Genomic DNA, 24,021 nt, shown 5'->3' with positions numbered 1-24,021 from the left:
AAATCAGCACCTCCAAATCCGAGGCCATGGTTCTCAACCGGAAAAAGGTGCTTTGCCCTCTTCAGGTCGGTGGAGTGTCCTTGCCTCAAGTGGAGGAGTTTAAGTATCTCGGGGTCTTGTTCACGAGTGAGGGACGGATGGAGCGTGAGATCGATAGACGGATCGGTGCAGCATCTGCAGTGATGCGGTCGCTGTAACGGACCGTCGTGGTGAAGAGAGAGCTGAATAGGGGGGCAAAGCTCTCGATTTACCGATCGATCTACTTTCCGATCCTCACCTATGGTCATGAGATTTGGCTGATGACCAAAAGAACGAGACCGCGAGTACAAGCGGCCGAGATAAGTTTCCTCCGCAGGGTGGCTAGGCGCTCTCTTAGAGATAGGGTGAGGAGCTCGGTCACTCGGGAGGAGCTCGGAGTCGAGCCGCTGCTCCTCCACGTCGAAAGGAGTCAGTTGAGGTGGCTCGGGCATCTTTTCCGTATGCCCCATGGACGCCTCACTGGAGAGGTGTTCTGGGCACATCCCATTGGGAGGAGGCCCGGGGAAGACCCAGGACACACTGGAGGGACTATGTCTCTCGGCTGGTTTGGGAACGCCTTAGGGTTCCCCCGGAGGAGCTGGGGGAGGTGTGTGTGGATCGGGAGGTCTGGGCGGCTTTGCTTGAGCTGCTGCCCCCGCGACCTGACTCCAGATAAAGCGGAAGAAAATGGATGGATGGATGTAAATTAAGTCATAATCTTATGAAAAATTGTGGGTTACAGGCTGTTCATAAACAAACAAACAAACCTCTGCCCAACTTCGTAGACAGAAGTTACATTTGACATAAACAAACTTCAACAGTCAATAAGTCAGAAATGTGCATGTATCCATCTCCTGACTTGTCAAAGGAAAACTGGCTTTAAAAGTGATGATTTCAGTATTTTAAACTAAAGGGTACCCAAACTTATGCATTCCATTATTTTGGCTTTAATAATTTTGTGCAGATTTGTGGTCACTGTAAGTTTAACGGGCATAATTTAAGAAACACTTTTACTAAATATCTAATAAATAAAAATGTGTAAATGTCAAAAGGTTCCTAAACCTCTGGATACCACCATGTTTATTCTTTTGGGGAAAAAGTTAAAATTAAATCATAAAAATGTTTAAAATGTGTAGGAACCTTGAAAAGTGCTGAATTATCTCCAAAACAGGTAGTAGAAAGAGTATTTAATAGGGGTGCCACAGTACACAAAAATCACGGTTCGGTTCATATTTGTGGTTAGATGTCACAGTTTGGTAAGAGTTCAGTTTTTTTATGAGTAGCATGAGGGCTGCTGTCTGACACCAACACTGAGACAATGCATGAACGTAAACTTTCTTTTCTCATTAATTTACTGTGCATTTCGCCATATATTTGTGTGCTTGTTCTGTTAGACCTCAGTGCTGCTTTTGATACTGCTGACCATAAAATTTTATTACAGAGATTAGAGCATGCCATAGGTATTAAAGGCACTGCGCTGCGGTGGTTTGAATCATATTTATCTAATAGATTACAATTTGTTCATGTAAATGGGGAAACGTCTTCACAGACTAAGGTTAATTATGGAGTTCCACAAGGTTCTGTGCTAGGACCAATTTTATTCACTTTATACATGCTTCCCTTAGGCAGTATTATTAGACGGCATTGCTTAAATTTTCATTGTTACGCAGATGATACCCAGCTTTATCTATCCATGAAGCCAGAGGACACACGCCAATTAGCTAAACTGCAGGATTGTCTTACAGACATAAAGACATGGATGAGCTCTAATTTCCTGCTTTTAAACTCAGATAAAACTGAAGTTATTGTACTTGGCCCCACAAATCTTAGAAACATGGTGTCTAACCAGATCCTTACTCTGGATGGCATTACCCTGACCTCTAGTAATACTGTGAGAAATCTTGGAGTCATTTTTGATCAGGATATGTCATTCAATGCGCATATTAAACAAATATGTAGGACTGCTTTTTTGCATTTACGCAATATCTCTAAAATTAGAAAGGTCTTGTCTCAGAGTGATGCTGAAAAACTAATTCATGCATTTACTTCCTCTAGGCTGGACTATTGTTAATTCATTATTATCAGGTTGTCCTAAAAGTTCCCTGAAAAGCCTTCAGTTAATTCAAAATGCTGCAGCTAGAGTACTAACGGGGACTAGAAGGAGAGAGCATATCTCACCCATATTGGCCTCTCTTCATTGGCTTCCTGTTAATTCTAGAATAGAATTTAAAATTCTTCTTCTTACTTATAAGGTTTTGAATAATCAGGTCCCATCTTATCTTAGGGACCTCATAGTACCATATCACCCCAATAGAGCGCTTCGCTCTCAGACTGCAGGCTTACTTGTAGTTCCTAGGGTTTGTAAGAGTAGAATGGGAGGCAGAGCCTTCAGCTTTCAGGCTCCTCTCCTGTGGAACCAGCTCCCAATTCGGATCAGGGAGACAGACACCCTCTCTACTTTTAAGATTAGGCTTAAAACTTTCCTTTTTGCTAAAGCTTATAGTTAGGGCTGGATCAGGTGACCCTGAACCATCCCTTAGTTATGCTGCTATAGACTTAGACAGCTGGGGGGTTCCCATGTTGCACTGAGTGTTTCTTTCTCTTTTTGCTCTGTATGCACCACTCTGCATTTAATCATTAGTGATTGATCTCTGCTCCCCTCCACAGCATGTCTTTTTCCTGGTTCTCTCCCTCAGCCCCAACCAGTCCCAGCAGAAGACTGCCCCTCCCTGAGCCTGGTTCTGCTGGAGGTTTCTTCCTGTTAAAAGGGAGTTTTTCCTTCCCACTGTCGCCAAGTGCTTGCTCACAGGGGGTTGTTTTGACCGTTGGGGTTTTTACATAATTATTGTATGGCCTTGCCTTACAGTATAAGGCGCCTTGGGGCAACTGTTTGTTGTGATTTGGCGCTATATAAATAAAATTGATTGATTGATTTGTTTTTTATGTTGCGCGACATGTGGAGCCAGACTACCTTCAAAATGTAGTCAATTTAAGTTGGTTTTACTTTTGCGCAAATGATAGCATTTGATAAAACCTAAAAAAAAAATAATAATAATAATAAAAAATAATCACTATAGACAGTGTGACTATTTGGTTAACTTCTCATCCATGAAATTTTACACTAATTCATACAAAACATCAACATTTGTTATAAGCTGGTAGCATTTTCTGCCTAAACTCACAGGTGGACTGGCCTCATTCGGGGACAGTGACTCAACACAGTCTGTGCAAATGAGATGAAATGTTGATGACTTATGGAAAGAAATACACGTATCTATAATCAGACTGTGCAGCATCGTACCGTTCAATACAAACACATGTATTGCGACACCCCTAATATTTAGGGAACACATTCTACTCGCATCTAGGTACCAATTAATTACAACACAAACTTCACAAAGCATCTTAATTTGGACCGGGGTGAAGAATGTGTCTCCAAAAGGACTCTGGGTTTCATTGAAGTTTAAATTTGCAAGATCCACTCTTATTTTTCTTACGTTCTAACCATAGAATGTTGATTTTGTTTTATCTTCAGGGAAATTCAAACAATCGTTTTGTCCTCCGTGGGTGCATCCTTCTCAGGCCTCACCAACACACAACTTTTCCCGCCAACTTTGACCCAAAAAGGATGCAGGGAGGTTTCTGAGGAACTACCGATGGCTTTAGTGCCACCCAGGTCCAAGACTGTTCACAGCGCTCAGTGTACAGACCCAAAGTGTCATGTCCACTCTGAGGAAAGAGCACCCCCCAAAGACGATCAGAAGCACCTGCATGCCCCTCTGGACCCTCCGCATCTACAAAACCAGTCAGACAAATTACTGTTTCAGAACTTAATGAAATTTGAGCTCAGGGGTTGAAATCAAAACTTCAAAATACCCACCTCATCTTTGCTAAATACCTTTTGGGGGAGGAGGGTTTTACCCCCCGGAGAACGTGTCTCATACCTGCACTATGTGAAGGTTTCTAACCATTATAATTTTATCTGTCATTGCTGCCTGTATGGTACTGACAATTAAAAAAAAAAAAAAAAGATGCTACGGTGGCTGACAGGGGCCACTCTTCCAAATTGAGGTGACACTTGCAAATGCACAAAACATTTACACACGAAGAAAATCCTACAACAATTCAACAACAAGTAGTTGCATTACAAAAAAAACCCATCTTGCAAATACACTGAACAAACATATTCAAACACCACATGCAAACACTTTGCAAAGTTTCACGAGTCAAAAAGAAAATTCTGCCCAGAGGACTTTAATTGACTTCCACTCTTTAGTGCACTGCAAATAAAACAATAAAAAATTTAAATATAGCAAGCATAAGAGTAAAATAATGTATAAAACAGATAAATTAGCTGTGTTCAGCTCCGCCAACCAGGTAGTGATACAGAGTAGAGCGTCACCATGTGGTGAACAATCCATCAGCTCTCTGGGCAGAAACAGCTGTATGTATTGCGAGTAAAGGCCTTTTTACTTCTGTTACTCTGGAACTTCAAGGCCACACAATTGCTTAGATGCAGTCATGAACCTTTCAAAGTACTCCTTAGGGGTTGGTGGGTGTTGCAATGCAGTGACGTTTTTCCAGAAGACTGGCTTACAATCCCGTGAAAGTCTATTGTGAAACTGTAAAAGTCATATTTTGAAAATGATTAAGTTAACAGACCAATCACAGCCAATGTGTTCTCTACCATCTCGATGTGTAGTTCCAATTTTCAGGAGGTGTACGTCGGGCTATGGAGAGCAGCTCAGAAGGGGTTCATGACGATGCAGAGGGCTCTGCGTGTCGGATACGGAGCAGCAGAAATTGGGCTTTAGCCCATCGTGTTGTTACATCCACTGTGTTGTGAAGCTTTGCTAAGCGTTTCCTTGTTTGGGTTATTAAACTATGTAAATCCTTGCAAGTTCCATTTGTTTGTGTTCTCTGTTTGCAAGTGTTTTTTTTTTTTCCTCTCAAGCTGCAAGATTTTTTTTTTTTTTAAATGCAGCTACCCATTACATTAATGCAGATATTTTTTTTTGCTTTTGTCAGCAGTTTCTGCATTGGTTGTTTGAATTTGGAAGTTTTTTGGCTCTTAAATTACTTGTTAAAGCAAATTTATATCCAAGGCTTCATTTTCAAAATAATCTAAATTAATATTGTTTAGTTTATTATTCTATTAATTTTTAATCTTGTATCTGGTACCACTGTTACACAAACTAGCTAATGTATTAATTTTATTCCAAATGAATGGGGTTCCAATGTATCATCTGCCCAGCTGTCACTTTATTGCATGCGAGCAAACACTAACTTTGTTTTGGAAGCAAAACATCATAAAGTTTCTTTTTTAAAATTATGATTTGTTTTCTTCATCAGATAGAAAAAAGTGTGAAAATATTATAACTGGTACGTTTTAACAGGAGCCAACTTGAGTGAACAATAGGAACAGAATCTTTCCATTTTCTGACCATTTTAAATTCCCTTCAGTTCCACCAAAAGCCTCTGAGGAGTCCTGACCCTCCTGTAAGACTTCCACATACTCTTGCCTTGCTTTGAGGGAAATGGCACGGTCTTGGCTCGGTCGGGCGAGTAGCCTTTGCTGCTGACGCTGGAACCAGAGCGACTGTGGGGGGAGCGGGCCACTTCTCTGCGAACAGGAGACCTCTCCCTGAGGGGAGGGAAGGTGGTCATCTTTCTCCTGTACTGCTCTCGCTCCTCTCTGGACAAAGATAAAAAGACAACATGTCATGATAGGAGTCATCCAAATGCCTGCTGAAAGAACTGCAAATTAGTGCCTCTTCCTCATCTGACAAAAGAACACCTTCAGCTCCAAACCAGTCCGGATTTATTTCTGAGCGTAAACACAGGCACAGCGTATTGTGGCACAATGCTGCCATCTAGCAGGTGAAATGTGATGGCGCATAACCAAAGTGGAATGGACACCAAAGAAAATAGAGCAAAAAAACCCATAGGGGAAAAAAAAAAAAAAAAAAAGGGAAAGGATAAGCACAGTGCCAACACCGTTTCTCTCTTGAAGCTAGTTTGGCCCATGTAACAATTTTGGCCAGGTGATCTCCAGGAGCAGGGTTGATGACCCCGAGGTCAAAACGTTTAACACTCACACCACTTGATTTCACTAACAAGGTCTTCCTCAGTGCTTCACAGCAATGAAATAAAGACACTAAAGTGTTTATTCACTCATACCCTCTGTCAAGGTTGAGGATGGCTTGGACCAGTGTGTCTTCCCCGCTTTCCGGGAGCGATCTGGGTGCTGGGTACATGCCCTGGTTTCGCGCAGCAGGAGGTGGAGGTGCACGGGAGCTGCAGGTGGGGGACATAGATGCTGAGGTGCAGTTAGACATACACAAACAGTGTACAAGACTACTACCAAAGACTGCACACCATCTGGTGTCACATGGTACCCGATCACATCTTCTACTGGCATCACTGTTTAATACAGCACCTTAAAGTGATGTCATCTGGACTGTTAAGTTTACTGTGGCAATGTCAGAAAACCACAGGTGTGAGCTGACTGAGCCGATCAAAGACTGAAGAAAAATTCTCGCTCCTCATTCTGTTATCAGAAAGTGATGATTGCTTTGATCACCAACTTCACAAGCAGACAAATTATAGAATGCAAAGTTGACATTCCACAAAGTATGACACTGTATTATCTAAGGAACAATGTGCTACAAGTGTGTATATATATGGATATTACTCAGCAACCAAAATCTAAACTAAAATTCTGCTCTGTGAACTAATAAAACCTGAACACCTAAAGGCGATGATCACCACAACACAAAACTTTTCTACCAAAGGAACAGACCTGCACCAAATGTGGGGCGGTGGTGGGGGTGTTACCTCTCAGTCAGGGCATTATGGGTCAGTGCCGACCACAGATTGTGATCACCACTATTCAAAGGAATGTGTCAACAGGGAAACTTCAAACTGAAGCTGCCTTACAGACAACAATCTCTCCAGAGGAAGAAATCAGATATCACACAATACAATAACCTAAAAAACACTGCCCTCTTCTGTTCAAACTGATAACATCCACATTTTACAAAGAATGACAACATTGTTTAAATAATAGATTCTTAAAAGTGCAGCAAGCAAAAGATGAGAAGCAGGGGGGAAAAAATAAATAACTCACCCAAACTCTAAAGGACGACCAGTGTGCTGATCCTCCCTGGGACCTCTGTAAGGATAGTCATCCTATACCGGGGGGAGGAAAGAAAAAAAAACAAAAACAAAACAAGAATCATCAGGAGATGACAAATACGACCGCTCCCTGCAAATCAGTAATACAAAGTGTCAGGGGATCACCCAAGTAAACCCTTATGCTAAATATGAATTAAATTGTTCAGCTGGTTCTTCATTTATTGGGCTAACAAGCGAAAAAAGGCGTACATGCTGATCACTATTATTATTACTAAAACTTTATTTAACCAGGCCAATTCCATTGAGACACAAAGATCTCTTTTCCAAGGGAAGCCTGGCCAAGAAAGTGGAGGAGAACACAGAATCAGACAACAACAAAACAGACAGATACAATCTGGTCACATCATAGAGTTAACATGGGGCTTTCATAAGCAGGAACAAGAACGATATGAGGCAGATACTAAGTCCCTCATAATGTTTTTAAATGTTCCAAGAGATTGTTAGTTCCCTCAAGTTCGAAGTTCTCTGTACTGAGTTCCAGGCAGCAGGTGCAAAGTACATGAAGGATTGCTTACCTAACTCAGTGCGAACTTTGGGGACATTCTGTAAAAAGCCAACAGCCTCAATAAGGGTGGAGCCACAACAGTAAATGACAGTATCGTCAGCATAAAAATGGAATTTAGCATCAGGGACATTTCTGCCAAGAACATCCACAAAAATTGGACCTAAAACAACGCCCTGGGGCACACCAGAGGAGCCTTTAGATGCTGTGGAGAAACTACCACCAAAGTGTGTACATTGCATTCTGTCAGACAGGTAGTTTGCAAACCAACCCACTGCTTGCTTTGACAGACCAATATTCAACAATCGCTGTTCCGAGATGGAATGAGACCTTAGAGAGGTCAACAATGAGGGCTGTACAAAATTGTTTATTTTCCAATGATTCTATTATGTCATTTGTGACTTTTAGGGAGGCTGTGATGGGACTGTGTTGCTTCTTGAAACCCGACTGATATGGAGAGAGAATGTGGGTTTTTTTTTGGAGAAAGTCTGTCAACTGATCAACCTTAACCTCTCAAGGACCTTTGACAAGATGCACAACTAGTAATTCAAACAGGTAGCCCCCCCTTTTAAAAGAGGAAGAACATGAGCAACCTTCCAAACTGTAGGGATACAACTGTTGGTGATTGTAAGATTGAAAATACATTGGATAGGTTTAGCAATTAAATCAGCAGCTAACTTTAAAAACCATCTAAACCATCAACCACTATGTTCCTCGTATTTCATACCGAGGAGATAATAATACCAATTCTGTGATTTTGAGCATTTCAAGAATGAATTCAGTAGCCGACTCTAATGTGCCCCTGAAACAACTTCTCATTTCTGATTTCTCCCTACAAGCACCATTTCCTTACATCTCTCCCAGCTTTAGCAGCAGGAACAGAGATGTAGGTAAAAGGGATAGAAAACTATGAAAAGCAGCCTGTAACTTTCAAATGTACAAGAAATGTGTGTGTGATTTGCAAATGCAAACCAGTACGGAAAAGTGTTTTGGAGAAAGGCAGAATGTTTTCCATTTATATTGTAATCAGGCCTGCACATACAGTAACTGGTGCTTGAGTGTGCTAAAAAACACATGAAGCGCAGCAGAGAACACTGAGGGAAGCGCTTCTCAAAACGAGAATGACAGATTGTAAGAAAATGGCTTCGCTCCATGTTTTCTGCTGCACATCACGCACAAGCACCAGTTATGTACATGTCTGACTATAGTAAACAAACCCCATATACTGTCATGCGTGACTGGAATGCATAGGGAGCAATGCAAACCTGAACATGTGCTGTGAAAAATGTTTCTTTCATAATATTCTAGATTTTATTAGTGTGTAGCATATAATAAACTCAAAAGTTAAATGTGTGACATGTGCTCTTGCTCTCACCCTCCTTGACGATGGCCCAGCTCTGAGTTCAGCAGGGAAATGATGGCCGTCACCATGGTAGCCCCTCTGGTCTTCAATGTGGAAACTCCGTCGGCCACCCCCATTTGGGTAAAAGCGGGAGCCACCGTCATAGTCATATCCGCCGCGGCCGTAGTCGTCTTCTGATCTGCCAAACGGACCCCTCCTTTCCACCGGTCCAGCTGCTCTTGGGTACGGACCCTAAAAGAATGGAACCATGTGATTTGTCATTTTAGCTCCAGTCACAGCTTCGTGTTGGAATAGAGGAGAAAATTGTGAAGCAGAAAAACAGATCAAATCTAGGCTCTGCCTTTCCATGTGTCTTCTGACAAACTGCAGCTGCAATGTCATCATCTTTTGGAGAAAATCCTCCTCTACACCACTTCATCAGGAAGCCCTATAACTTGGATGCAACAGATAAAAGTGGCAGTATGCACGGTTTCTCCAACCACGACCACAGAAACCTCCATTTGTCTTGGTGGCTTTCCTTGCCTCCTAAAAGCATGGTCACTCCATTTTTAAGAAATGTGTACTAGACACAAAATGACCAGTAAATGAAGTCCAAATCATATTCAGCTGCTTGGAAATGTTCATGTATCCATCTCCTGTCTCTTGTGAAGAAAACTAACTGTGTAAGTGATGATTTGCTGTAAATCCAATTAAAGGCGCCCATAATTGTGCTAATTATGTCTATAATTTTATGCACTATATGAAATAATTTATTTTACACTGTTGTTACCCACAACCAAGTCCAGAATAAGCAGTTGAAGATGAGTGAGTGAGTGAGGTTGTTGTTAAATAATTCTGGACATTTCATGCAATATTCTGATTATTTTAAAAAATGGGTTCATTTGCATTTATTTTTTAACAAATTTTTTTATTTCTGTACTTAAAGCTCAAGGGCACCTATAATCCCGAGCAGCACTGTTTCACACAGACTCTCACCGGTCTTTCTGGTAAGTAGCGGTCATCGTACACCTCTCGTACAATCCTCTCCCTCCGATATGTCACTACAAAACAAACAAAAAAAGCAAACAGTTGCAGTCAAAATATGTAAACATCATTACCCAACTGAATGGCAATACAAATCAAATACCGCAAATGTACACCTCTTAAAAGCTACATCATTACTCAGATGACATTCACACAACTTCTTTAATGCCCATCAAAAAAGTAAAAAATTATCTGCTACTAATCCAGCGTGAAATTGACACTGTGAAAAATATTAATACCAACTTACTGTTGTCTTAAAGACTGTGTGAAATATGCAGCTTCGAATGAACAATGATCCAGAACCTGAGAATAGACAAAAAGCAGTGTGAGAACATACACAAGTGTAACACTATGAATGGCTTCTTAATAGATCCCTTGTTACATTGTTTGGCACATGCACACTGAGTACTCCGCAAGTCGCTCATGTAGAATGCCGTAGAGAGCAGAGCCTTTAATGCGGGCATGCATCCTCTGTGTAACTACACGGACATGACTGAATCTATGGATAACACTGCAAAAACTCCTGTAACTTGCCCAAAAAAAGGTGGACAAAGCCCCTTAAATGTCTCCCAGATGTGGCAATCAGAACAATAAGACAACATTTAGTAGATAACATTGGCGCCATCAGCTGTAATCCTCTATGCACATTTTTGTCACGGTTTAATTCCTGAAAATAATTAAATATTACAACAATAAAAATAGCTTGTGAGAATCTGAATTTAATGTCTTGATTCAAACGTGCTTCACACAAATGATAGATGTGTTTGGGAGGAAAGACAGAAAGCCAGAAAAACAGCGGAGTTTTCCATCAGGAAGTGCTGTCAGGCAAATTGCAGAATGCTATTCATTCATCAAGTGCACTGCTCCGGTAGTCATGAAAAGAAAACACCAGTTCAATATTTTTCAAGCATTTCGAAACAGTAAAATGCGCATTGCAAGCCATGGAATTTCTGGCCAAGGGCGCAGTTCTTTACTTTTGTTTTTGGGTAGGTTGCCAAATCTGCACTTTATAAACCAGCCTGTTAGGAGGCAAGCCAGATTGAGCCGTTTCATCCTGTTTTATCACCTTTTTTTTGATCATGGGTGATCGTAGTAGAACAGAAGCTTGTGGAATAAGCTGTGAGATCTGCTCCTCGTACATGTTTTGTACGAGTAGGAACTTAATGCTCCCCATGCCGACAGCAGAGGTGGGAGCTCACGCTTAATCATTTAACTACTACTGAGTATGCACACTGAGAATGTACCAACGGTCTATTCCGTTAGAACAACAGTTCTCTTCATCCTACGTTCAACAAAACATAAATACTAAAAAGGAGCACTACTGAACTTACATAGTACATAGTATGTTTAGGCAAAGGCAAAATTTATCAGACAGCATCAACTTTGTCTTTTATTATAGTTAGAGAGGGACAGGATTATGTATCCATCCATCCTTCCATTTTCTTCCGCTTTATCCGGAGTCGGGTCGCGGGGGCAGCAGCTCAAGCAAAGCCACCCAGACCTCCCGATACACACACACCTCCCCCAGCTCCTCCGGGGGAACCCCAAGGCGTTCCCAAGCCAGCCGAGAGATGTAATCCTTCCAGCGTGTCCTGGGTCTTCCCCGGGCCCTCTCCCAATGGGACGTGCCCGGAACACCTCTCCAGCGAGGCGTCCAGGGGGCATCCGGGAAAGATGCCCGAGCCACCTCAACTGACTCCTTTCGACGCGGAGGAGGAGCAGCGGCTCGACTCCGAGCTCCTCCCAAGTGACCAAGTTCCTCACCCTATCTCTAAGGGAGCGCCCAGCCACCCTGAGGAGGAAACTCATCTCGGTCGTTTGTACCCGCGATCTCGTTCTTTCGGTCATGAGCCAAATCTCATGACCATAGGTGAGGATCAGAACGTAGATCGATCGGTAAATGGAGAGCTTTGCCCTACTCAGCTCTCTCTCCACCACGATGGTCCGATACAGCGACCGCATCACTGCAGATGCTGCACCGATCCGTCTATTGATCTCACGCTCCATCTGTCCCTCACTCGTGAACAAGACCCCGAGATACTTAAACTCCTCCACTTGAGGCAAGGACACTCCACCGACCTCAAGAGGGCAAAGCACCTTTTTCCGGTCGAGAACCATGGCCTCGGATTTGGAGGTGCTGATTTTCATCCCGGACGCCTCACACTCTGCTGCAAACCGCCCCAGTGCACGCTGAAGGTCCTGATTTGACGAAGCCAACAGAACCACATCGTCCGCAAACAGCAGAGACGAGATTCTGTGGTTCCCAAAACAGACCCCCTCTACACCCTGGCTGCGCCTAGAAATTCTGTCCATAAAAATAATGAACAGAACCGGTGACAAAGGGCAGCCCTGGCGGAGGCCAACGTGCACTGGAAACAGGTTTGACTTACTACCGGCAATGCGAACCAAGCTCCTGCTGCGGTCGTACAGGGACCGGATAGCCCTTAGCAAAGGACCCTGTACTCCCGGAGCACTCCCCATAGGGTGCCCCGAGGGACACGGTCGAACGCCTTCTCCAGATCCACAAAACACATGGAAAAAAAAAACGTGCTTTTTTTTTTTTTTTGGTGGATTATGTAAAAATATGTTATTACATGCACACACTTAGTTAAGTTGTAGTGTTATATAATAACACTACAACAATTTCTCATAACTAAGCAATTGTTTTCTTGAATTAATGAACTAGTTGTTGAAAGTGCCTATCCATATGTAGCCAAAATGTAGACAAAATTCTATCCGTACATACTCATGTTAGGTTATGGGGTTATCCTATGGTATGGATGAGAACTCTGAGCTTTGACCCACCGCAGAGTGTGAGATGCTGTGGCATAAGTAGTAAGGTGTTGGACTTCTAAACCAAAAGCTCCAGGTTTTAATCCAAATCACGTTAAGCATTTTCTTTTGTCTATATCAAGTATAAAATGCATATATGATAATTATATAAATACATTTTATAAATTTAAACTATACATATAAAAACAAATATTCATTTAAAAATACATTTCAATTTCAAAATAAATTATTTATATAAATATGATAATTAATTAGATTATAGATTAGATTTGATAATTAAATTTAGAAATATTTTAGAACCAGAGAATGTGTATTGTCACTTCAAAAGGTAATTTGGGCCCTACGTACAGATAGAAAACAAATGTAAAGGTAGGTAGCAGAACTGTGTATTATTGACACGTCTTATCGTTAGATCAAAAAAGATGAGCGAAAACGGTGGAAAATGTTGAGCAATGTTTTTGCAGACCCCAAGATGATGCCTTCAAATGTCAACTTTTGTCTCCCAAAGATATTAAGTTTGCAACCAGAGAATGTTAAAAAACAACAACAACAAAAAAAACAGAAATTATTCACACTTAAGAAACAGAAATCAGAGAATTGGGATTAAAAAGACAATTAATAGATTACTACAATAGCTGTTGATTAGTTTAACAGCACATTAATCGTTGCAACTCTATTACATCATATTATCAACATTATACAAACGGGGAAAAAAGTCTGGCCCATAAAACTGCAGGTAATCAACTCATAAAAAAAATCAAAGTAAAAATCAAATCCATACACAATTAAATTACAAGACAAAAACTATGAAAGAAATTAGATTCACTGTTATAAACTCTGAAAGCAATAAAACAGCTCAAAGTCGCTCAGCCCATGTTAACATTAATGTTTTTAAATGTTAATTTAGACATTCCCCTGGAATAGTTGTTTATTTACAGGTGATTTATCTGCTATTGACGGCTAGCCACGCTAATTGGTTAGCCTCCAAAGACCCGCACATTTTTGTTAAAAAAAGGGACGACTCAGCGTTGCAAAACTACCACACCAAAAACAAAACAAGCACTATTAGATATATCAACACCCGTCAACTAATTCGCCTTAGCGTTAAACTCGCGCTGCACAAAATAATCTTACCTTCTTTATCGTTTAGCCTAGCCTAGCTCAATTCTTACCCTCGGATAGTAACTGTGGAAAACACGTTTTTTATTGGATGACAAGCTCGTGTCGTCATCAAAATTGCGACGTACTCTTCGGGCTGTTTGAACATGGCGCTTGTTGTTGTTATATGTCGACATTAAAAATATAATTATGCAGTTTTATTAAGCAAATTACGGTTTTTTTTCCACACGGTGGAGTAGAAGGTACGTGTTTTAGGGAATGGTTAAGCTCCATTACGTAGCATTAAATATACATGTTGTTAACTATCTAAATAACTTGTGCTTACAGATTTTTAGCAAATGGTTTACAGTTTTTTAAGTCATTGCGCAGTCCTTCCATTTTCAGAGAGTCTCGGTAATTAGACAAACTAAATGTAAAGATTACTGCCAATACAAATCATCACTTTCACAGCCAGTTTGCTTTTGACGAGTCACAGGGTGGATACATTAATATTTATTAATATTTGAGATGTGACCTTTTATTCACATCTCAAATGAGTCTTTTTTGATATTGTATAAAACCTATGTAAGACCTCACTTAGAGTATTGTGTCCAGGCTTGGTCACCTCATCTGCAGAGGGACAAAAATGTTTTAGAGAAAGTCCAGAGGAGGGCTAATAAAAATTGTACCCGAGTTTGCTAATTTACCATATGAGGAACGTTTGAAGCATTTAAAACTTACCACCCTAGAACATAGAAGAGTACGGTGTGACATGATTGAAGTGTATAAAATTCTCCATGGTCTTGAAAATGTCAGGTCAGATACCTTTTTTCAGAATAGAATTTACCAGGGCTTAAGAGGCCACTCTTTCATGTTTGATGTGCAAAGATGTAAATATGACTTAAGAAAGTACTTATTTTCAAATAGAATGCTCCTTGTGGAACAGTCTGCCCTTTTTAAGAAATATTACGATGACTTTTATGTTTAACACTTACGATGTGTGCTCTGTACGTGTTTTTATTTTCACACAATAAATGAATTATTAATTATGAATTTCCCCAGACATTTCTGAAGGAGTTATTGACTTCTGTGATTGTAATTTAACAAAGTGTGTATAGTGCAAATTTGTGGTGAGACACAGCTGCATGGTTGAAGTTGAACTGAGATTTTCATGCAAGAAAACAGAACAAATCTAAGCTCGAGTCTTCCATGTGCCTTCTGGCATTCCATTGCTAAAATTTCATATCTTTGTAACAGTAGGCTTTTTTTTTTTAATTCAGACTTCGGAATTACTGTTAGAGGGTGATATGTGACCTAATCACATTTCCTTTTGTGTGTATGTGTGTGTGGAAGGTCTGTTGATACATAGAAAAGTCTTAAACTTCTATGTCCCAAAAACAAACTTTTATTTTTTTATTTTTCCCCTAGGAAGGGTCAATTTCTTGATTTCTAGAGACCTCGGTACCACACAGCCTTGGAACCAGTGTAGGGAGACGATCTTGGAAGCAACAAGATCTCTGAACCACAACGATTTCTGTATCACATGTATTAATGTCATATGTTTTGGGTCATATCTCCCTTAATATTTGTCCTATCATGCTAATTTAATGTGATCCTCACGTAGTTCTGTTAAAGAATCTTATCTTGAATTTTAGCAATAGCATGCTAAAGTGTAGCGAAATTTACCCCAATAAAGGGGTAAATTTGTACTCTAGGAGGCACTGCAGAGGTGTCATTGAGCAGCGGGAGCCAGCTGGCTGCCAAAACAGTGTGATATTACATTATGTTCCGATAATCCAATCCAATCCACTTTATTTATATAGCACATTTAACAACAAAAATGTTCCGAAGTGCTGCACATACAATAGAATCACCATAGATAAAACCCCAGTAGTCAAAAATTAAAAATAAGAAAATTAACAATAAAATTAACTAAAATGTGCAAGATAAATAAATACATACAGCATACAAAAGATAAAACCAATAAAATCTACCAAAATAAAGACAAAACCAATAAAACAGAGGACCACACAACTCACTCAGTGTTAAAAACCAGAGAATAAAAGTGGGTCTTCAGACGAGACTTAAAACACTCCACTGTGATAAGTCTAGCTAGATACAGGAGCTAGATAAGTCTAGCTCCTGTAGTCAGTGTAGTGTACATGCTATCTACATGGTAAGATTCACTTTACAGTTAATATCAACTCAGTGATGTGTGCCAGGCTGACTCAGTTAAAACAAAATTTTGGGACTATTTCAGTGTGCTGTTGATAAAATTCAATATGTGATTCTTGAAGAGAATTCCATGAGAACACATTTTTTTAAAAAATAGCATGATAGGACATATATTAAGGGAGATAGGGACCAAAATGTATGACATTAATACATGTGGTACTGAGATCATAGTGGTTCCGAGATCATATCGGTACCACTGGTACTGAGGCCGTTTCTTGAGGGCCAACAGTATACTTCTTAAAACAAAAAAACAGAGCTTTTGACTGCCAAGCTTCGCTTTGATTGGTGTCAGTGTGTGATTGGAGGGGTTCTGGAAAATTGCTAAATTTTTGGCATGCAGTTGATGGTAATGCCTTAAGGGGGTGGTCCGAAATGCGATTCTGTTAGCAAGACCGATACTGTGCCACTTGAAATTAATGTATTATAATGATGATGTGAGTGTAGGTGGTACTCAAGTTGGGCAAAACATCATTAAGTTTTGTTTTTGTTTTTTGTTTTTGTTTTTTTTTTGGGTGGGCAAGGGTGCTGATCTCTGTGCGCCTCATTAGATTTAAGTGAAATAATCTCTTTCCCTACTTGTATGGTTATATGACTGGAAGAAGGCAGAGAGTGATGGTTAATGTACCTTCAGCACCTGGACAGAGGTGGTATCTGGGGTTCCCCAAGGAGGTGTGGTTTCACCATACCTCTTCCTCCTCCATATGCCAACTCGGAAGACAGCCTTTGAAGACACGCTGGACATTGGATATGCGGATGATCTAACAGACATACCCACTCACACATCAATGGGAAAAGAGGCCAAACAGCTGGACAAGTGGGCAACATCTAACAACATGCTGCTGAAAGGAGAAAAGTCGGTGGAACTGAGGATCTGTTTCGCCCGAAACCCACCCCAACCTGCCGCTCTGTTTCTTGGGGGTCAGGAAGTCCCCGTTGTGACTACTACACAATACCTTGGGTTTCACCTGGGCTCTGACCTCAGTGGAAACTCTAACATCAAAGAGGTGGTAAAGAAGGCATCCAAACGGTTCCACTTTTTGACTGTCTTAACCAGACATGGCCTCCACTGTGAGGACCTGGTCACCATCTGCACCATTGTGATCAGGCCATGGCTGGAGTATAGCAGTCTCCTTTTAGTGGGCTGTAACAAGGGTCAAGCTGCAGAGCTGGAGAGGCTGCAAGACAGGGCTCTTAAGCTCTGCTCCAGAGGCCACACGTTACATACACAGGTTCCATCCCTCCAAAGTTAGAGGCAACAGGCAGCTGTCACATTGGTTAAAGAGATGTCAGATAACCAACATCCACTCCATGATCTCCTCCTGCAAACCAGGGAGGAAGATACACAGAGACATTTGCACAGAAGGAAAAATCTCATGACCATCACCTGTAATAGACCCAGAATGACAGCAGCAACAGTTCCCACAGCTATTAGATTATATAATTTATCAATGATGGGAAAAATGGCATAAAGATGAACTTGTGCTATTCCCTCAAGTTCTTGTTTTCTGGATTGGGAAAACTTGCCTTTTTTTTTTTTTTTTTTTTTTTTTTTTTTTTGTCTTTTTTGGGTGTTTTGTGTTGTTTTGTTGTATTGTGTTTTTTTTTGTTTGTTTGTTTGTTTTTTGTTTTTAGTTGGTTGTTAAATGCTCTTTTAGCTTATTATTAGACTCTGTTGTAAATTTTGCTCTGATTCAGCTTTTACTGTGAAGCAAATGTAAATAAATTCAAACTCAAAATTCAGATCTTTTTAAATAAACAAGCTTGTATTTAAAAAAAAAGTCTCATTTTGGCCATGAAAAACATTTACCTTTCTTAAGGCTGTGGTTTAAAAAAAAAAAAAAAGCTTTAGGGACCTTGAAAAATTTGAGAAAATTCAAAATCTGAGATGGCTACTGTCTTGTTATTGTTTAAAAAAAGCTTCCTTAAGCTAATCCTACTAAGTTTCACTCCACCAGGAAGATGTGTACCTAGTAAAAAAAAATCAATTAAAATAATTAAAGTTGCACTGTGTACGTGGTTTCTTCCGTCACAGCCACAGAAGCCTGTAACTCCTTCAGAGTTATCATGAGTGTCTTAGTGGCTTCCCTCACTTGCCTTCACTCAGTTTTGGGAACTACCCACTTCACACAGATTTAACGTACTGTTTGTTTTTTTGTAAACATTGATGTAAGAAATCAATCTGGGAAATATTTGTGTTCGACATTAAAATTAAAACTTGCAGTAAAATGTTATTATTTTGCACAAACAGTAAACTATTTAGTTTGTCTAGTTCCTTATGAACTCTAAACATGGGGGGACTGTATAAAAGTTACTGTAATTCCTAAGGGGTTAATGCGATGTTTTTGTACAACTCCTTGAATTAAAACTGAAAGTTGTCACTATAAGTGTTTTGGTGGCGTACAGCGGCAAAACTGTGTCACTGTCCAAATACTAACGGACCCGACTGTGTGTGTGTGTGTCCTTTTTTGTCTTGGACAGTGCGAGTTGCTTGTCAGATGTGTCCACTATGAGTGGGGGTTTGGCACCGAGCAAAAGCACAGTGTATGTGTCCAACCTGCCTTTTTCTCTCACCAACAACGACCTACACAAGGTGATTTCTTCAGTTCATTCGTGTTTGTTGGCAAAATGTGAGATTTGCATGTTTTAATATTTTAACCAAAACAGTTTGACTTTTTTGTCTCTTTTCAGCTTTTCACCAAATATGGAAAGGTTGTAAAGTGAGTGTAACCCGTCACATTTATTCCTCTAAAAGTTCCAAACACTTTCCCCAGATGGATTAAAGTTTTGTGACAGTAACGTTTGTGCTTGTTTCAGGGTTACGATTGTAAAAGATAAAGACACTCGCAAGAGTAAAGGGGTGGCATTCGTCCTCTTCTTGGACAGAGAATCGGCTCGTACCTGTGCACGAGCGGTGAACAACAAACAGGTGAGTGTGTTTCACCTCCACAGCCTGAACATACATTCGCATTTCCAACTGAAGTGAATCGGATTTGTTTGCGGGAATTTGACGGTAGTGCAGCAGATAACCCAAACAGTCGTTCAGTTTGTGATAAAAGCATGAAATTTGGCACACATATTCTAAAATAACTAATGTTTATTTTCAGATATGGAGACATCCTGGAGCTGACCTCTAATGAGCTACAGGGGTCAATAAAGAATTACACAGGGGTCAAAATTTAAAAAGTGATGCAAATTATTGGTTGAGTGAATAGGATTAATAAATGGAATAGTTTTGACAGTGTTGAATGTTTGGTCTCCAAAGTAAAGGTCAAAAATGTTGATGTCCATTGGATTCTATGACATGTGACATATGTTACCCCGTAACATGATAACTAAGCATGACAGATGGTGCAAACTATTCCTTTTTAAAATGCTATTAACTCAACCAATAATTTGTATCTTTTTTTTATTTATTTTTTTTTACCAAAATTTGAGCAACTTTAACTTTTGACCCCTGTACAAACTGAAATTGACCTTTGTCACCATTTTTGCTATTTTTACCCCATAACTCCAGAACATTCAGTCATAGATAGTCCAAACTATACCTTTTTGGAATCTTTATGATCAGACAAATAATGTGGTATAGTTTTCAATATGATTTGAACATTTTAAAATTTTGACCCCTGTAGCTCATTAGAGGTCAGTTCCAGGATGGCTCCATATCTGAAAATAAACATGAGTATATTTAGAATATGTGTGCCAAATTCGATGGAAATTTTAGCTATGCTGCACCACTACAGAGATTTGTTGTTGTATATTTGTAATGTCAGATGTGGAACACGTGCACATATGGTCCTCTGTGATTTGAGCCTGATCTCTGTCCCTTTAAGTGCATCACAAGTGTGTTTTCCTCCCAGCTGTTTGGCAGAACGGTGAAAGCGAGCATCGCCATCGACAACGGGCGAGCGGCCGAGTTCATCAGGAGACGGAACTACACCGACAAGTCCAGGTGTTATGAATGTGGGGTCAGTAGATATACAGTATTTACCTTTTGTCTATTTTCCCCATGATCCGGAATAATGTTGTTCCACTTTTCTCTTGTTCTGCAAAATATATACATAAATAATATATATATATATATATATATATATATAATGTGTGTGTGTGTGTGTGTTTAAAAAAAAAAAATCTAAATACATAAACACTTTTTAATCATAGTATAGCGTAAAATAAAATCAAGTTCTGCGATATTGATCTGGTCAGTTAAGTAGCAGAGGGGATTGTTAATCAGTTTCAACTGCTTTGGTGTTAATGAATGTCAGGCATAAATGCGAGCACATGGGGGCTGTACAAACTACCGAGTACCAGTTTGAGTTGCTGCATTAAAATTTTGGCAAAATGACCCAGCCCGCTGCATCATTTTTTTAATTTTTTTTTTTTCACTTTGATTTCTGTGTGTAATTGAATTCAGCCCTTTGTAGGATGACAATTTTCATTTGTATCATCTGATGTGGCATCCGTTCATTCCTAACACATTACCCGGTCCAGATCAGGAAAGATGTCAGCAAGATTTTTATTTTTCCCAATTAAAATCTGATGTGTTTTCAGAGTGTTCCTTTAATTTTTTTTTACAGCATCGTGTATTAAAAAGCACATGATTTTTGTTCATTTAATAATCTAAAACTACAGTTACATTTTGCATTGGATCTGTGGTTGATTGTGTGTGTGATTTATTTGTTTATTTTGTTTAATGAAATATCTCAGGATGTAGGCCACCTGAGCTATGCGTGTCCCAAAAACATGCTGGGAGAGAGGGAGCCTCCGAAAAAGAAAGAAAAGAAAAAGAAGAAGAAGGCTCAAGAAGCTGAGCAGGTGTAAGTAGGTTGTCGGTGTTGTTGTGAGATGCTCTGATGTAGTTTGATGTGTGCTAATTCCCATCTTTGTCTCCGTGTAGTGAAGAAGAAGAAAGTGAGGAAGAGGGAGAGGACCCGGCTCTAGATAGTCTCAGCCAAGCTATTGCTTTTCAGGTCAGCGTGCAGATAGAAACAATAAATAAAATGTTTCTTGTCAAGGTTTTTGAGTTAAATGGAAGCTTGTGGTTCATGTTGGACTGACAATCATCACTTTTACAGCCAGTTTTCTTTTCAAGTCGGGATGGATACATGAACATTTCCAAGTCAGTCACTGAGTATGTCTTGGACTTCATTCACCTCAGTCAGTAATACAAACAGTATAGTGCTTTGTGGTAAATGGTGCAAGAAGGAGACTCGTGAGGGAAGCCACCAATCCAACAATGACAACTCAAGGCATTATAGATTTTTGTGACTATGACTGGGAAGACTTTACATAATGCAACTTATATCTGTTGCACCACCAATCACATCTTCATGGTGGAGTGGAACAAGTTAAGATTTTCAACCAAGGAAACATCTCAAATCTAGACTTGAGTCTCTCATGTGCTTTTTGTCAAACTGTAGTTACAATGTAATGTATTTTGTTGTGAGAAAACCTTTCTGTGGTGCGCTCCACCAGAACTGGTGAGTAACAGAAGTTCCCCTATACACAATCTCTCCATTCATACACAGCAGAATCCTCTAATTCGTTTGGAGTTGTCATGGGCGTTTTGGTGGCTTCCCTCACTGGTCTTCTTCTTGCACAGATACTCAGTTTTTAAGAACTACCCCCTTCATACAAACTAACCACACAGTACCCATACTATCTGTATTTCTTTGGGATTGATGTAAATGAAACATTCGGTGAGTTGGAAATGTGTCCGTCCCTTAACATGACCAATGAAAACTGTCTGTAAAGGGGATGTTTTGTTGTCTACAAATTATTGTTGTACAAATCGGGCACATACTTGATTGTTTTGGCTTAGGTGCTTTTATTTAAGTTGTCATGTTGCAGATAATTTGTTTTCATTGTAAATTTAAAGGACCAAATTTTACATTTTTAATATAACTTTTTAAATTTTTAATGTTAAAAAATTTGATGACATAAATTAAAATGTATTAAAGCTCAAGCGGTCACACACTTCTTCACAGCACGCTTAATTACATGTGTGCAAACAGTGATCATTGTTCTAACAAAGCATGCTGCAGATGCTTAACTCATCTGTGTTATGGCTCATGTACATTGTGCACACGTTTACTACATCAGAGGTGAGTGCAGTGATATTTCTGGCATTTTGTGTCCCACAGCAAGCCTGTATTGAGGAAGAGGAGGAAAAGCGGAGGAAGAAACCCGTTGCGTCTCAAGAGGATGGTAGTCAGCCTTCAACATCTACAGACTCCAGGAAGCCAAGGATCAAAAAGAGCGCTTACTTCAGCGATGAGGAGGAGCTCAGTGACTAAAAATATGTTTTTTTGTACTACACTGAGAAAGAACAGTAGGGCAACTATTGATTTAGTTTTATCACCTGGAATCCATTCCTAGTACTTTATACTAGTAAAGGTGTTTTTTTTTTTTTTTTTTTTTCCCCCCCACGTGTACAGAATTTAGTCATGATGTTCTATGGTTTTTAGAAATTGTTGAATTAACCGTATTATAATCAGAATTGGAGTTCAAACCTTTGTCAGTATACAGTGCGCACATTTATTTATTTTATTTTTTGTGGAATTGTGTAGTGACCTTGGTGGCAACCAGACCTACGCTTTGGGAATGAAAGAAACTGACAGTCAAGCTACATGTAATTTCAAAAACAGGGAGAGATGAAGAAGTGTCTGTTTAAGCAACGTTCATACAAAATATTTCCTGCCGGGTTTGCGTGGAGTTACGACCATGGTGTTCCAGTTTTATAACATGTTGTTGGGAAAGAAAAGAATCAGGAAACAGTCTCTCTCTCTCTCTCAGACCCCATTCACTGTGTGCCTAGTTCGGCGTTTCTCTCTCACTTTTCCTTTTGTAGCTTAATTCTTAGAATATTCTTTCTGCAGGTCCTTTGTCCCAGTCTGGCCCTGTTATTTCAGTTTTAGAATACAACTGTTGTTGAAAGATTAAAAAAAAAAAATCTGAAAAATACCACTTTGCTCCTCTGATTTAGAAAATTTCTGTCAGAAAATGGTCTCTCTCTCTCTCTCTCTCTCTCTCTCTCTCATGGACCCCATTCACTGCATACTTTCTTTGACCCTCTCCCTTGCTTTTTCTTTTGGAGCTAAATTCTTACAGTATTCTTTCTGCAGGGCCTGTGTCTGGTCTGGCTGTGCCTTTTTTTTTTTTCTTTTTTTTTTTTAGTTTTAGAACATAACAGTAGTGAAACCATCAAAAACTAACAGTTCTCTGATTTTAGTACATTTCTCTGGGGAATCAGTATCTTGTCATTGTTAACCACACCTGCTCCTAATCCATCATAAATCTAGCATATTATATAAAGAAAAAGTTGCTTTTTGGATTGATCAGATGCATCAAAGTTTACAACATTTTCATGAGTTTGTCATCATTATGTTCCATTTTAATCTGAGTTGCAAAATACCTTTTTTGTGTTATTGTGTCAAATTAGAAGTGATGGACTTGTCTGCTGTACTATTCACTTGTTGCATTTCACAGGGTACAATCTAGGCTTTTCTCAAGCCTAGAAACTTAAAAATAAAATTAAAATCTTGTCATTCAAACAGGAATGTGGATCTGAATGCTTGTTTAATGCAGGGTTTTGATGGCTGTACATAGATATTTTATAAGAGCTCCCCTTTGTTTTATCATAACATTTATAGCTGAAGAAAAGAACAGATAATACAAGTTTTAGAGTTATGGTTTATATATATATATTAGACTTTATTGTACTGATTTATGTTTCAAGTAAAAAGTGAAAGTTCTTGTAGAGTTTCTCCCTATAGTAAAATGCAAATAACTAGAT

General features: G+C 39.7%; 2 protein-coding genes across 5 annotated transcripts in view; one reads left to right on the top strand and one right to left on the bottom strand.

Annotated features, from left to right (window-relative positions):
- pphln1 (periphilin 1) overlaps window positions 1-14,140 on the bottom strand; it is a 46,098-nt gene extending 31,958 nt beyond the window's left edge. The window contains exons 1-7 of one of the 3 annotated variants that reach the window (XM_034163392.1): window positions 14,031-14,120; window positions 10,351-10,406; window positions 10,056-10,120; window positions 9,093-9,311; window positions 7,148-7,209; window positions 6,199-6,342; window positions 5,541-5,713 (exon numbers count right to left, since the gene is read on the bottom strand). In XM_034163392.1, the coding sequence (XP_034019283.1) occupies window positions 5,541-5,713; window positions 6,199-6,342; window positions 7,148-7,209; window positions 9,093-9,311; window positions 10,056-10,120; window position 10,351 (664 nt within the window). In that variant the 5' untranslated portion in view covers window positions 10,352-10,406; window positions 14,031-14,120. Of the gene's footprint in view, window positions 1-5,540; window positions 5,714-6,198; window positions 6,343-7,147; window positions 7,210-9,092; window positions 9,312-10,055; window positions 10,121-10,350; window positions 10,407-14,030 lie in introns of all 3 variants that reach the window. The other 2 variants (XM_034163393.1, XM_034163394.1) reach the window with 2 other exon arrangements.
- Window positions 14,134-23,964, top strand: zcrb1 (zinc finger CCHC-type and RNA binding motif 1). 2 transcript variants are annotated; one of them, XM_034163395.1, is made up of 8 exons: window positions 14,134-14,257; window positions 18,708-18,819; window positions 18,918-18,946; window positions 19,044-19,155; window positions 20,087-20,194; window positions 20,934-21,043; window positions 21,124-21,196; window positions 22,370-23,964. In XM_034163395.1, the coding sequence occupies exons 2-8, from the start codon at window positions 18,736-18,738 to the stop codon at window positions 22,520-22,522; spliced, it is 669 nt and encodes a 222-aa protein (XP_034019286.1). In that variant the 5' UTR covers window positions 14,134-14,257; window positions 18,708-18,735; the 3' UTR covers window positions 22,523-23,964. The 2 variants fall into 2 exon arrangements, with proteins under 2 accessions (XP_034019286.1, XP_034019287.1); XM_034163396.1 differs by having other exon boundaries at window positions 14,180-14,257; window positions 18,725-18,819.
- Window positions 23,965-24,021: the final 57 nt, after the last annotated feature.

Source organism: Thalassophryne amazonica, chromosome 22 (assembly GCF_902500255.1).
Source record: "Thalassophryne amazonica chromosome 22, fThaAma1.1, whole genome shotgun sequence".
Taxonomy (NCBI): Eukaryota; Metazoa; Chordata; class Actinopteri; order Batrachoidiformes; family Batrachoididae; genus Thalassophryne; species Thalassophryne amazonica.
The sequence above is the reverse complement of the archived record's forward strand: the minus strand, read 5'-3'. Positions and strand labels throughout refer to the sequence as shown.